This window comes from Bos mutus, chromosome 5 (assembly GCF_027580195.1).
Source record: "Bos mutus isolate GX-2022 chromosome 5, NWIPB_WYAK_1.1, whole genome shotgun sequence".
Classification (NCBI taxonomy): Eukaryota; Metazoa; Chordata; class Mammalia; order Artiodactyla; family Bovidae; genus Bos; species Bos mutus.
This window is the reverse complement of record NC_091621.1, coordinates 29748706-29763092: the sequence shown is the minus strand read 5'-3', so window position 1 is coordinate 29763092 and position 14387 is coordinate 29748706. Positions and strand designations below refer to the sequence as shown.

The following is a 14387-nucleotide window of genomic DNA, read 5'->3' as shown; positions in this document are numbered from 1 at the left end:
CATTAACAGTAGTGAGTAGTATTACAGAACAACTGGAAGAATTGTTTTAATGTTAAACTCCTTCCATCCAAGGATAGCACTTCTGAAAATCCTCCTTTAAGTTCCCAAAGAGTCCTAGATTGTTCTTATGGAAAAACTTACCTCTTTAGAGAAAAATCAGTGCCATGTGAAATCTAACTGAATTGAGGCTCGCTTTAAAGAATGTACTGTACTCTCTTGTAAAGTACATTTCTAATCTGGTTGTAGACCTGTAATACAAGAACCACCTTCATTTTCTGATGAGAAAACAGGCTCAGAGAGGTTGAGGACCGTAACTCAAGTTCCGATAGACGGGGTGTGGTGGGTGTTAAAGATACAATCTAGGTCTCTAATCTCTTAAACCACTGCTTTTTTTTTTTTTTTTAAAGCGTGTTTCTTTCCTTTCTCAGTTCTACTAATTGGCATTTTCTAAGTAAACTTTTACTGGTACTTATGTATTTTTAACTTTTCCTGAGAGGCATTTACAAATCAAATGAGAACCTTGTCATAGCTCATGTAGAAATTCCCAAGGGACTTCCTTGATGTTATCTATTTGCATCTCCTTTCTAGAGAAGAAAGTGCTGGCAATCTTTGAAAAACAACAATTGTCCTTTTACAAAGTAATCAGAAAACAAAGTTGCCCTTTTTTGATTGTTCACTTTTTCAGGTCTCTTTGGTGACCACTGTTTCATCCTTTGTTCCTTTTCCAAGTCACTGACACTGATTTAAACAGCTGCAATACATAGGACTTACTCTGAGAGGGTGTATGTGAGGCCATTCTACCTTATGCATCCAGAGTTACCAAAGTTGAATTTGAAATAATGAATCATAATGTACATAATCATAATATCACATTGTGATTTTACATATTTTCTCTTTCCTTTGTTATGCATCTCTTCAGAGATTATCAGGGTCATATCCAGAATGAAATTTCAATTGTGGAATTTTATGACCATCAAAATTGGTTATTGTCCTGTAAATGTCATTCTATGATAAACGTACTTTTATTTTAAATGCAGTTAAGTATCTTCGACAAGCTAGTCACTATTCTGTGAGGGAGCTCTGTCCCTTAGAAATTGAAAAAATTGTCACTGAGCTCTCAGTGAAGATGAGGAATCCTATTACTCATCTCATATCTACTTTCTTTTTCATTTCTTACAAGAAGTTTTTTCAGTCCTTCTCAGTTCTCCTGGAATCTCCAATCTTTGCTCTCTTATCCTCTCTCTGTTATGAGATAGCTTCATCTCCTTCACGGAGAAAATAGAAACTGTCAGAAGAAAACTAGCTCAACTTCCACTGCCAAATCCATTAACATCCTTCATCTTCCTGCCTCTCCTGTATCCCCATATTATAATGGAAGAAATACCTCCCTCCAATCCAAGGCTCATCCTTCTGACTACTCTGGATCCCAACTCCTCCAGTCTTCTGGGGAGGCTCAGTCTATTGATTATTCCATCTGTTTTTTCTTTTAGTGGTATTTCAAACCACTCCTTCTCAACTAGCTCTTTCCCTTTATGGATTAAATGTAGTCAGACCTCTCCTATAGTGAAAAAAAAAAAAATCCCTCAACCCTACTTTCCCTTCCTGTTAATACACTGCTACTCTCTTATCACACTGAAGTTTGTTGTAAGAGTTGTTATACATATTATTTCTCATTTATCTCCCACTTGATCCTCAATCCAATTACATCTAGCTTTCTTCCCCCTCAACTCTGAAATTACTTTCTGTACATTTATCAATCATTTGTGAATGAGATAGATAAACATTTAGTGATGAGAAAAGATGTTTTGATACAGTATTGAGTGAAAAGGTAGCTTACAAAGCATAATATAGCATAATCTATTGCCTTTATTTGGAATATAGTGCAATGAATTTTAACTTATCTATAGATTCATGTAATCATATCGTATACAGAAAAGTTCAGTCACTCCAAAGAACTCCTTCATTCTACTCCCCCTGCTTCTCAACTGATAACCTAATAATCATTGATCTAGTTTTTTCTTTTCAGTATTAGTTTTTGCTTTTCAAGAATGTTCTATAAATGGACTTTCTGCAAGTGTCTTCCTTTCCTCAGCCTAATGCCTTTGAGAGTAATCCAAATTGTTTTGCAGATCAATACTTCATTTTTTTAAAATTGATGAGCGATGTTCCATTGTATAGATGTATCAGTTTGCTTTCCATTCATCAATCGAAGGACATTTGAGTTTATTCCACTTTAGAGCAATTATGCATAGAGTTGCTGCAAAAGTTTGTTTACTATCTGAGTATCATTAGTATTTTTGATTTTAGCAATTCTAAGAGGTATGTAGTGTTATCATATCACAGTTTTAATATGCATTTCATTACTGGGGTAATATTCATGTGCCTCTTTGCCATTCATGTATCTTTGATTTTGTGTCTGTTCAAATCTTTAGCCTAGTTTTAAATTGGTTTGTTTTGTTTTCCTACTGTTAAATTTCTTGAGTTCTTTATTTTTTCTTATTACAAGTCCCTTGTTGGATATGTGATTTGCAATTACTTTTTGCCACTCTTTAGCTTGCTGTTTCATTCTCTTAACAGTGTCTTAAACAGAGCAAAAGTTTTTCTGTTTCAATCCAGTCCAATTGATCAATTCTTTTTCTCTTATGGATTGTGATTTTGGTGACATCTTTAAGAATTTTCTGCCTAACCCTAGTTATAAAGATTTTCTCCTGTATTTTATTCTAGAAGTTTTATAGTTGTATATTATATATTTGGATCTGTGAACTTTATTAAGATCATTTCTATGAAGTTTGTATAGAGATTCATTTTGTTACAAATGGATGTCTGATTGTTCCAATATGATTTTGAAAAAAACTATCCTTTATTGTTTTTACATCTTTATAAAAAAATCAAATGGTGACATTTTCTCTGGATCTGTTTTAATTAATTAATTAATTAATTTTAATTGGAGACTAATTACTTTACATTCTTGTGGTGGTTTTTGCCATGCATCAATCTGTTTTTGAACTCTGTTTTGTCTCATTATCTACCTCTTTCTTTGCTAATACTCCACTATATTGATTACTGTAGCTTTATCGCAAGTCCTAGAATAGGAGAGTAGTATTCTGTCACCGTTATTCTTCATTTAAAATTGTTTATTCTACTTTAGAATCAATCTATTATATGTGTAGAATTTTGCTTGAATTTTTATTGTCATTGGGGATAATGAAATCTTCATTATATAAAGACTTCCAATTCATGAACACAGTATGTCTATTCAGTTCTTCTTGTTTTACTTTCTCAGCGTTTTGTAATTTTCAGTATATATATTTTGTACATATTTTGTTAGAATTATACCTGAGTATTTTATTTTTTGTAACTGTTGTAAATATTTTTTAAAATTCAGTTTTCAGTTGTACATTGCTAGCTTGTAGAAATGCCATTGATTTCATAGGTTAATATTACAGTCTATTCAGTTGCTAAACTCACCTGTTGTATCAAAATTTTGATGAGTTCCTTAGGATTTTATACATAGACAATCATCCTTTCCACAAATAGAACAATTTTATTTTTTCTTCTCCACTATGTGTGCCTTTTACTTCTTTTCTTTGTTTACTGGCAATAAATAGGACTTGCATTCAGTAGAGTGTTATATAAGAGTGATGAGTGTCATTGTCTTGTTCTCTATTCTTAAGAGAAGGAAGATAAACCTGTTGTTAGCTGTGAGTTTTTGTGTAGGTGTCTTTTACAAGTTTGAAGAAGTTCCCTTCTATTTCTGGTTTGCTTTTTTTTTTCACTGTAAGTTGATATGAATTTTGTCAAATGCTCTTTCTGCATCACTTGGTATGATAATATGATTTTCCTTCATTAGACTGTCAATATGATGGATTAGGTTGATTGCTTTTTAAATATTAAAGCAGCCTTACATTCCCAGGATAAGCCTTACTTGGTTACGTATTATCTTTTATATTTCTGCATTCAATTTGCTAATATGCTCTTGAGGATTTTTACATATATATTCACAACCAATATTTGGTCTTTAGTTTTCTTTTTTAGTAGGGTCTCTTTCTGGTTTTGTTATCAGAGTAATTTTGGCCTCATAAAGTGCTTTGAGGAATGTTCCTTTTTCTTCTATTTTCTGGGAGAGGTTATGTATAAATGAAGTTAATTTTGTCTTTAAGTGTTTCAATTTGCCAGTGAAACCATTTGATCTTGAAGATTTCTTTTCCATAAGAAAACTTAAGTAGAAATTCAATTTCTTTTATAATTTTAGGACAATTTAGGTAACATATTTCATCTTGTGTGAGTTCCATTATTTTCTAGGGTTTCAATTGGTCATTTCATCTAAGTTGTTAAATGTAGATGCAAAGAGTTGTACACATTTATTTTCTCATTATCCTTTTCATGTCTGCTGGGTATATAGTGATATTGTTTCTTTCATCTGATGTTGGCAATCTGTGTCTTCTCTGTTTGTCAGTCTTGCTAGAAATTTATCAATTTATTGATGTTTTCAAAGAATAAACTTTTGTTTCATTGATTTTCTTTATTGTTTCCTATTTTCAATATAATTATTTCTCATTTTAACTTCTTAATTTATTTTCCTCTCCATTCTTTACATTTATTTTGCTCTTTTTTTTTTCTGGTTTCCTAAAGTAGAGGCTTAGATTATTGATTTGAGACCTCTCTTCTTTTCTAATACAAACATTTATGCTGTAAGCTTTCCTCTAGGCACTGCTTCAACTGCATCTCACAAATTATCGTGTTGTATTTTGGAGCTATCCTTGTCTATACTCTGGTGTACACTGTGGGTTGGCTAGAGAATACTGGAGGCAGGGAGAAATGGTAAACTTACTGCTGGTGTTGTGCAATTTTGAATTCTGTTCTTCATCCCTAATCGCTCTGCTACTGTTTACTTCCCAGAGTCCTCAGAAAGCTGTTTTATGCATTTTGTTTAGATTTTATAGCTCTGTTTATTATAGTTAACAAGGCAGAGTGAGTCTTACCCAGACTCAGAATCTTCCTTAACCTTTTAAGTCCTTAAAAATTACTTTATTTTTGTTTAAAGACTCAACAGTGGAGGATGGTTAGCTTTGTATTTCTAATGCTATACCCAGAGCTTTTCCATGTTGAGTCTGATGCTCTGAATATCCAGGGTCAGCTGTCCATTGATGAATTTTAGGTCAGTAAATCCTATGCAAGTGTTCAGAGTTGTTTCAACTCTCAGACTGTCAGTGACACTGGACACTGCCAATCACAGACTCCTTGGTACACTCTTTCCACGACTTCCATACTTCCACAATCTCTAATTTTTCTTCTTCTCCCGCCAAACATTCCTTTAATGTGGCTTCTTCTGGATCTTTGCTGTAGACTCATAGTTTTTCTCATTCCACAAGGCAGACTCATCATTCTGGCACTCACTTTTCCTTGAGTATGCTTATGGTTTTTCAGTATTTATCTTTAGTCCAGCACTTTCTCCTGGGTTCCATATAAATGTAATTTCTTTCTAGATGTTTCTGTTTCTATATATTGTAGGCACTACAGAATCACATTTCCCTGTCTCAATAAAGGACACCCCTATACATTGAATTGCCAACTAGAAATAGAAATATTCTTAAATATCCACTGTTAGTTCCTTCCTACAACATTAACTCAATTACTGAATTTATTCCTTTTTATTTTTGCATCAATCCCCATATCTTAAGGCTTCCGGAATTCACCTCTGCTTTGTCTTCCTACTGCCTGCCACCTTGTCTGGGCTATTCTACTGTCTTCTAAAATATTTTACCCAGTTCATTTGCACTTACTTTTGCTTCCTCCCAGTCCATTTTATTGTACAGCCAGAGTGATCTCTGAGAAATATAAATTTTACATTATCACTTTCCTCTCTAAATTTTATAAAATGTTCAATTGCCTAATGTTTCATTTCTTAAATGCTATTAAAGGTATTTTGCAATGTACCATGTTATCCTCAAAAATCACTCAGTCTCTTGGCATTAGTTTCCTATCACTGCATAACAAACTGCTATAAAATTTAGCAAATTAAAACAATACGTATTTAGTATTTCTTAGTTTCTGTGAGGCAGAAATTTGGCCATGGCTTACTGGAGACTTCCGCTTCAAGGCCTCTCATTAGGCTTCAGTTAAAGTGTTGGCCTGAGCTAGGCTCCTAGGTGAAGGCTCACCTGAGGACAGATTTGCTTCCAAGCTTATTTACATGATTGCTGACAGGATTCAGTTCCTTAATTGTTGTTGCAACTGAGAGCCTCAGTTCTTCCTTGGATTTTGGCTAGAAACCTCCTTCTTCACGTGGACCTCTCCAACAACTTGCTTCATCAAAGTCAAAAGGAGTCTCCTGGCAGCACAGAAGTCATCTTTTTTTAGCCGAATCACAGAAAGGACATCCCATCACAGGCGAGGTCTCACTCACTCTTAATGAGCATGAATGCCAGTAGGTATGGGTCTTAGAGTCCCAAAGGAACCTTCTTTTTCTAATTTCTTCTCTTAATTTCTCTGTGCTGCTTTCTGAATTATTACCTAAACTTTTCCAACTTACCAATTCTCTATTCAGTGGTGTCTAGTCTACTGTTTAACCCACATATTGCATTTCTTCAGTTACGATATTTTTCATTTCTATGATTTTCACTTGAAATGAAACATGCCAATTCTCTTTTCCTCAAATCCCTTATTCTTGTTTTCTTTTCTATTTGGATGTTTTAATTAACTTATTTTGAAGCCCCCTTCAATTTTCTCTTTCGTTTTTTTTTCTTAGTTAAGAATCTACCCACTTCTCCATCTTCTGACCATCTCTCATGGCAGTAATCCCTATGTGCTTTGTAATTTTTTTATGTCTATAAGTATGTCTTCAGTGGGACTTACCTTACTTGGAAACACATGGAAATTCCATTTATATTCAAGTTTCTAGAGACATCACTGTAAGATTGATTTATCAGTTGCTCCTAAGACCTTATAATACATACAGGTTCTAAAACATTTTCTTTCTTAATCTTCTAGGAACTACTCTTCCTTGGTTTTCCTCCTTCTTTACTACCATTCCTTCTCATTTGTCATTATTGGCTCTATTTCATTCAGCTTCTTGACTCTAAATATTGTAATTCTACCATGAGCTCTGTCCTATATACTCTTCTCTTTTCAAGGAATCTCCAGTCACTTGGCTTTAAATTTTATCCATACTGGATGATTCACAAATCTGTCTCTCTCCAACCATAAAGTATATACTTATTAAATTTCTAATTCAACATCTCCACTTTGATCTTTAATAGGCATCTGAATCTTAAAATTTCCGAAATGTTTACCTGAATATATTCATAATGTTGAAGTGAAGAGGTAACATTTGAAGACAAAAAAATAAAACTTATCCCAAAGTTAGGACCACTAACTCAGTGGTCCTCAACTTCAGAGTTGGAATGTGAGAAAATTTTGATTAGAAATCCAGATTTGTAAGCTACCTTTGCAAAGAGTCTGCTATGGTATTTCTCAGCTAAGATATGGGGATCTGAGTCTTAATATCCCAGGTAATTTTGATGCAGGGATCTAAGCACAACACTTTGAAAAACTTTTTCTTTCCTAATGTCTTTGGTAGGGTTCCTAATAGTGATGCCAACTTGGTTCTCATTACTCAGGGACAAGGCAGGACTGAGTCTTTTCACATATACAACTGGATAGGGCTGGAAATTCTAGTTGTGTTTCAATTGCACTTAAAATTAGATTTTTTTCATCTTTCTCTATAGGCCTATTTTCGTACAAGAGACCTTATTAGTTGGACTCACCTTTTCTATTTTTTGGGGATTGATATCACATGTTGTATGTTTAGCCACCCAGTCATGTCCAACTCTTTGCGACCCTTTGCACCATAGCCTGCCAGGCTCCTCTGTCCATGGGATTTTTCAGGCAAGAATGCTGGAGTGGGTTGCCATTTCCTTCTCAAGATCGAACCTGCATCTCCTGTGTCTTGTGCATTGCAGGTGGATTCTTTACCCACTGAGTCATCGGGGAAGCCTGATATCATATAAAAAGAAAGATTGAAGATAAATGTCTCAGGTCTTCATTAATTTTTCCCCTTCTCATAAATCCGTGTTTTCTGATCTTCTGAGCTACTTCGTTTTCTTAGTGAAACTCTTTGCCATCCCCTACCATGTTTTTTTTTTTTTTTCCTTTTTCCTCTTCTCAAATCTTGCAAGGACTTCCAGTCTTTTTTGCATGTTAATTTTTTAATTAACACGCCTATTTCTATAGCACTATCTTGTCAGATAGGGTTATAATCCCTCTTTTTGGTAGGAGATCCAATCCCTCAGGTGAGAAACGTAAATTCATTCAAGTGTGCAATATGCATTTCTGAAACAAGGGACCATCTTTAAGTGAGGCATGTTTACAAAGTCAGCTAAGATAAAAATAGTATCTCCATTCTGTTTCTTAACCTTAAGGTGACCACTCCGTTGTTGCTCTTTACAATGTCAGACTCAGTCCTGTAAGAGGGGAGGGAGGAAACTGTTCACCTATAGTATAGAAATACTGTGGGACAGTGGCCCCAGCCTTTTTGGCGCCAGGGATCAGTTTCGTGGAAGAGAGTTTTTCCATGGACAGGCCTGACAGGGGATGGTTTGGGGATGATTCAAGTGCATTACAGTTATTGTGTACTTTATTTCTGTTATTGTTACATCAGCTCTACTTTATATCATCAGATATTAGACCCTGGAGGCTGGGGGCCCCTACTGTAGGACACTACAATATAATTTATTAAATCACTTTTAGTAAAATTTAAACAAACATTTGTGGTCAGAAAGTTAATATATCTCTAAAACATTTTATCACCATTCTCCATTAATAAAACACAGCAAGAATATTAACAGTGGAGGACCATATTCATTTATATATGTTCCTAATGACAGTGTCATTTCCAAATCTGAGGAATTCCTACTTCATTCAGAGAAACAAAGTTTATAGTTATTTCAAGGTCACACTATCTAATCATCATTGTTGGTGAATGGTTATAGTAAATTGATTTCTTTTTCTAAAAAGTTACAGTCTATTCAGCATACTGAGGATTGAAGACATGAGGACTAGTTTCTATTACTGTCTCAGAATTCACGTAGAATTTAATTGTGATTGGAATGATCTAAAAGCCTAAAGGCACTGGGACCCAATGGTCTCCAAACAATTACATCACGGTGAATGCAGTTGAGCTTACTGAAAAAAAATAACCTGTCTTCTTATCCCTAAGTGAGAGTTGAGAGCATATTGGTAAAATAACGTTACTGAAAGTGATGTAAATATATGCTGGTCACAGAGGCTTGATGGAGGGGAAAGCTATAAAAACTAGAAATTTCTCTACTATAAATATTTGGTAAGAATTCAAGGCACCCCAGAATTCTTATAAAAAGAGGTAAGTCATCTTCTGGGGAGAGCATTTTTACAGCTTTTTGTTGCCATAGGCATCCTGAGGGAAAATCTGTGGTGCCTAGGTTGCCAGGTACAACGTGGATGGCATTATTATGTTGTGATCTGTTCAATCTGCTTGTCGTCTTATATAGAAGACCTTATTTGCTTTTCTATTTGGCATGTGACCTAGTGATACTCTTTAGACTTACATGTATATGTTATCTGTTTCCTTCTGTGGCCAATGATAAAAAGAATAAAAGAGCTATTCAAGTCAATGGATATTTACCTAACAGACAAAATAAAAGAGAATGTATTACTTTATCGGGATGGCTAAGTAAGAAGGGGAGAATGGATATTATACAACTGGGAGTTGCTACCACAATGAGTATACTCAGCCTTCTGCCCTTAGTCAGCTTCAAATAGTATACAAGTATTAAAAATTACACATAATTGATTATAGAATATCAGCAGGATAAAAGAAGTATGAAATAAGAATTGTATGAAATGCTATTGATTAAAGGGAGGAAAGCTTGAATATGATATAAAGGGTTGTCATTTGAGGAATAGGTAGGACATCCAGGAAGAGTTGATCAACAAGGTGTTAGAGCCATGCATTTAGATAAAGGAGGAAATTCCTGACTAAAAGATGCATTAGAATATCTGAAATATAGGACTTTTTCAAACTATACCCACTTCTGTGTACCCAAAATCTCTGACATGCCTCCATGCCACCAAGTGTGTTCTCTTTATTGGGGATAATGGAGTAGGGATGAAAATGGAGAGTAACTGATCTAAATCCTTCACAAGTCTTAAAGCTTTCTAAGAACAGGTAATTCTCTTTATCAGATAATCTATTCAGCTCAGTGAAGAAGGTCTTTGATTTTTGCTTCTTCTTCTTCCCCCTTTCAGGATGCCTTGCAAAAAATAATGATCACTTCTTGGCAATTCGTCAGAAGAAGAGTGGGAAGCCAGCATTCATTTATCACCACTCACAAGACATTGAGAAGAGCCTGGATATAGCTCCACAAAAGATACACAAACATAACTACCATTCCTCTTCTGAAGCTCAAATAGGCAGACACCACCAAATTGTTAATTCAGCATTTCCTAAACCCGCATATGACCCATCTCTCAATCTGTTGGCCATGGCTGGTCAAGACCTTGAAGTGGAAAACCGCCCAGTCCCAGCAGCAAATGTGATTGTGGTGGTAAGTATTGCATTTAACTGATGCTGATGCTTTCCTCTGTGGTTGATGCTTTCAAACAAATGAAACCTAATGGTGACAAGTTATCACTGGATCTCAATGACTATTTACCATAGCATTTCTTATTCTCTGGTGTTTCCTTTTTGTTAATTGATTATTATCTGTTGGCTTCCTCTTGAATGTAGGCCCATAAAATAAGAAACTCTGTCTGTATCTTCTCTGCACAGCCCAATGCAAGGTGCACAGTAGGTGCTTAATAATTTGAACAAAAAATTATATCAGGAAGTCTTTACTTATGTTGATTCATATCCTGCAGTTTTGGATCATATCCTGCGCTTAGCCTCCTGCCTTCTGTGATAATTTGCTCTAAGTAGATTGGCTTGAGTCTCAGTTTATATATATAAATTGTTGTTGTTGTTGCTTAGTTGTTAAGTCATGTCCGACTCTTTTGCGACCCCATGGACTGTAGCCCACCATGCTCCTCTGTCCATAGGATTTTCCAGGCAATACTGGAGTGGGTTGCTGTTTCCTTCTCCAGGGGGTCTTCCCAACTTAGGGATCAAATCTGCATCTCATGCATTGGTAGGTGGATTCCACCACTGAGCCACCAGGAAAGCCCATATATATACATAGTATTTATTAAAGATAATCTGGTCACTTGATTCAAATGGTAAGAAATGAAGGGACCCTGAAAGGGAAGAAGTGATGATGAAGGAGGGGAATTCTCTAACTGGAGTAGATAAAGTGGTTGGGAAGTAATTGATGGATAATATTCCTAATATCAGTGAACAAGCATCACCTTTTATTAATCAAGGTGATGTAGTGGGTCCATTGTTTGCATTCTTAGGATTTGTAACCTAGACCAGAGGGTCCCAATTTCTGGAAGTATCATAAACTTATGCTAAGGTTGACAGAGCATTTGGACTACAGTCCCTCTCAAATTTAAAATTACGATAGGAGGATTCACATTAAAACTACAAAGCAGTAGCTAAATGAGTGTTGGTCACATTTCTGTCTCCAAATATAACCAAGTATGTTGACTTTTAAGATGATTCAATGAAACCATGTTTGCATTTTGGCAACCTCTCTATAAGCCTAATGTAATGAAAATTAATAACCTTTTTTTCCTTTTCTTTACTTTTTTATCTACCACATATATGACAACTAAGTATGGAGAATCAAAGATCCATTCATTGATGTTTTCAACTAGCATGCACTTAATATTTATTATGATCCAGCCATCATTTTGATTATCTAGAAATACCCATCATTTGAGGTATCTACAAGTGAAATGGAGTCTTTTGTTTTGGTTGGGAAATGTCTGGGAGGAATGTTGGTAACCAAAAAAAAATCATAAATTGAGAACATAATATGAGCTTTTGTTAAGGAAAAATATGTGGGTCATTTTGCTGCTTGAAAAACTCAGACAAATTTTCTGCATTTACATGAGTAACAGATGTTCTGAAGGTAAAAGCCATGCACTGTGTCTATTGAGTGAAGACAAATGATATTAATGTTGCTGTATCTCTATATGACTGTGCTAATGCTCAGACTCAGGAGAGATATTTCCTCTAGTGACCATCATACACTCATCGTTATCAACTCTTAAAGTCATTATGAATTACAGATCAAGAGGTTTGTTCTATCTTCTGATGTCATGTACTGTCGAGTTAATTTAATATTATGGAGGATAAAAGGCATCAGTGAGGAATTCTGGCAGGTCATTTCACTTTTAGTCCATCTGTGGTTTAGAGATTCATGAAGAAGCTGTGCTTTTTCTTTGGGGTGATGATGACATGGAGGCAATAGGCAATTTTGCTGCATTAGCCTTCACTAACCTCTCTTGGTCTAGACTCTAACCATTCTGTGGCTCTGATAGCTGGCAACAACAATTACTAGTGCTAATGTTTCCTGTAATCCACTTACATTACTTATGCACATGATGATTTACTAGGAAAACCAGGGAAGTTGGGTTATTTTTAAATAAATCAATAATTTTCAGCTTGCTCAAAAAGCAGAGTGTCAACATTTAATCAACTATCAGCTGGTTTGATGGTTCATTCTATACAGAAAGGAGAGTTAGGAATGGAACATACGTAGTGAAAGGGAGATATTTCAGCTGCTAAATGACTTTGGTGGAGTAATTGGTATGTGTTTGCACACGTGTGTGTGTGTATGTGTATAGAAAATATTGCAGTGATACCAAAGAAATATTTTGTGGCTTAATTTATACCAAAATGAGTAGTATCAATAAGTATTCATTTCCTGAATTGGGGAAAATTATTGCAGTCTTTTTCAGCCAGGGTAAAAAACCTACTCCCAACTTCCAAAATATACATGTAAATAACTTTTAAGACTTCCTAGCTTAGAGGAGAGATCACTTGTTTCTTTCTCTCTCACTTATTCCTGACGTCTTTAAGACCATGAATTTTAAAATAAAAAATTTAACAAGGACTTGAAAGTTGCATGTATCCTTCTTATTTTCCTGATTCCTATTGTTGGCACAAAGCATTTCAGAAAACATTTGTCCCCATATGATTTTTTTTCCTTTTTTTCTTTCCTTTATAATCAGGAAAATCTGTAGTTTATTTATTCCAGGGAGAGGACAGCACAATTAAAATGTTTATCCTAAAGCATGCTAACTATGTTCCAGAAGCTCAATTAAGAAGCTGTTCTGATTTTTGTACAAAGAAGAAATATGAATATCCTCAAGGTCAAGGCTGTGGTAGGAGTTAAAAAAAAAAAATGGCTCTAGCCAAACATGTGCTGAGAATTCCATCAATATACATCAGGTCACAAGGCTACCATGTTAAGAAAGAGGGAAGTCAGGGTGTGAGGGAAAATGGAAGCGTAGAAGACGATGCAAGCTTTTCCAGTTCAGGAAGTTCAGCGTAGATTGCTGAGTGAAGAAGGCTTTAGCTTGGGCAAAATATGAGAAGACTGGGGAATAGGAAGGTTTTGGAATATAAAGGGTGAGGATTATATAGTAAGATTATAGCTTACTCCACAGAATGGATTTGAGAGAAGGAAAAGGGATAGGAGGAGGAGGAAGAGAAGGGGATGAAGAAGGAAAGGGAAGGAGAGAGGACAGGAGAGGAAGGAGGGGAGAAAAGGAGGGAAGAAAGGAGGGGAGGGAGGGAAAGGAGAAGGAGAAGAAAGTAGAAGATATAGCAGCAGTTCTTAGGGCAGTGGGAAGACTTTTGTGAGCACATAAGACCATGGAGAGTCTCCAGGAGCCCAAGATGGTCTCTATGGGATTCCTTGAATCCCAAAGCTTCTTGTCTCACTCACCACTCACCCAGACCATTACCCAGACTATCAACTAAATTAAGTTACTTACTTACTTCATCCATGAACGGTTTGTGGCCAGCTAATAAAATAAGGCACATTATCTCAAACTAAAACCATATGCCTCACCTGTAGAACATCCCTAAAAACCCACCATCTGTTTACAAGAGGGGAGGTTACCTGAAAAAACATTGGGACACTATTAACAAGTAAAGGCAGAATAGATGCCAGAGAGCAGCTAAATGTATGCAAAAGCAGAAGATCTGGACTTCAGTTTTTATTAAGATGTGATAGTGCCTTCAAGAAATAATGAGGATATGACAGCTTACAACTTGTCCTCAAGAATATGATTCTTGTACCAAAAAATATATGACTAAAGTCATACTGACAGTAGCCCAAACAAGCAGCAAATACACTCTGATACAGGATAAAATTAAATAAAGGTGCTTGGGCTATGTCCTAACACTCAGACTTTTTGCCTATGAGGACTACGATTTAGCGCAATCTTTTGGACCCAGG

General features: G+C 35.5%; 1 protein-coding gene across 2 annotated transcripts in view; it reads left to right on the top strand.

The window, feature by feature from the left end:
- PTPRR (protein tyrosine phosphatase receptor type R) overlaps positions 1 to 14387 on the top strand; it is a 275415-nt gene that overhangs the window by 15449 nt on the left and 245579 nt on the right. For both annotated transcript variants that reach the window (XM_070370605.1, XM_005887724.3), the window contains exon 2: positions 10285 to 10583. In XM_070370605.1, coding sequence (XP_070226706.1) covers positions 10285 to 10583 — 299 coding nt within the window. The remainder of the gene's footprint in view (positions 1 to 10284; positions 10584 to 14387) is intronic.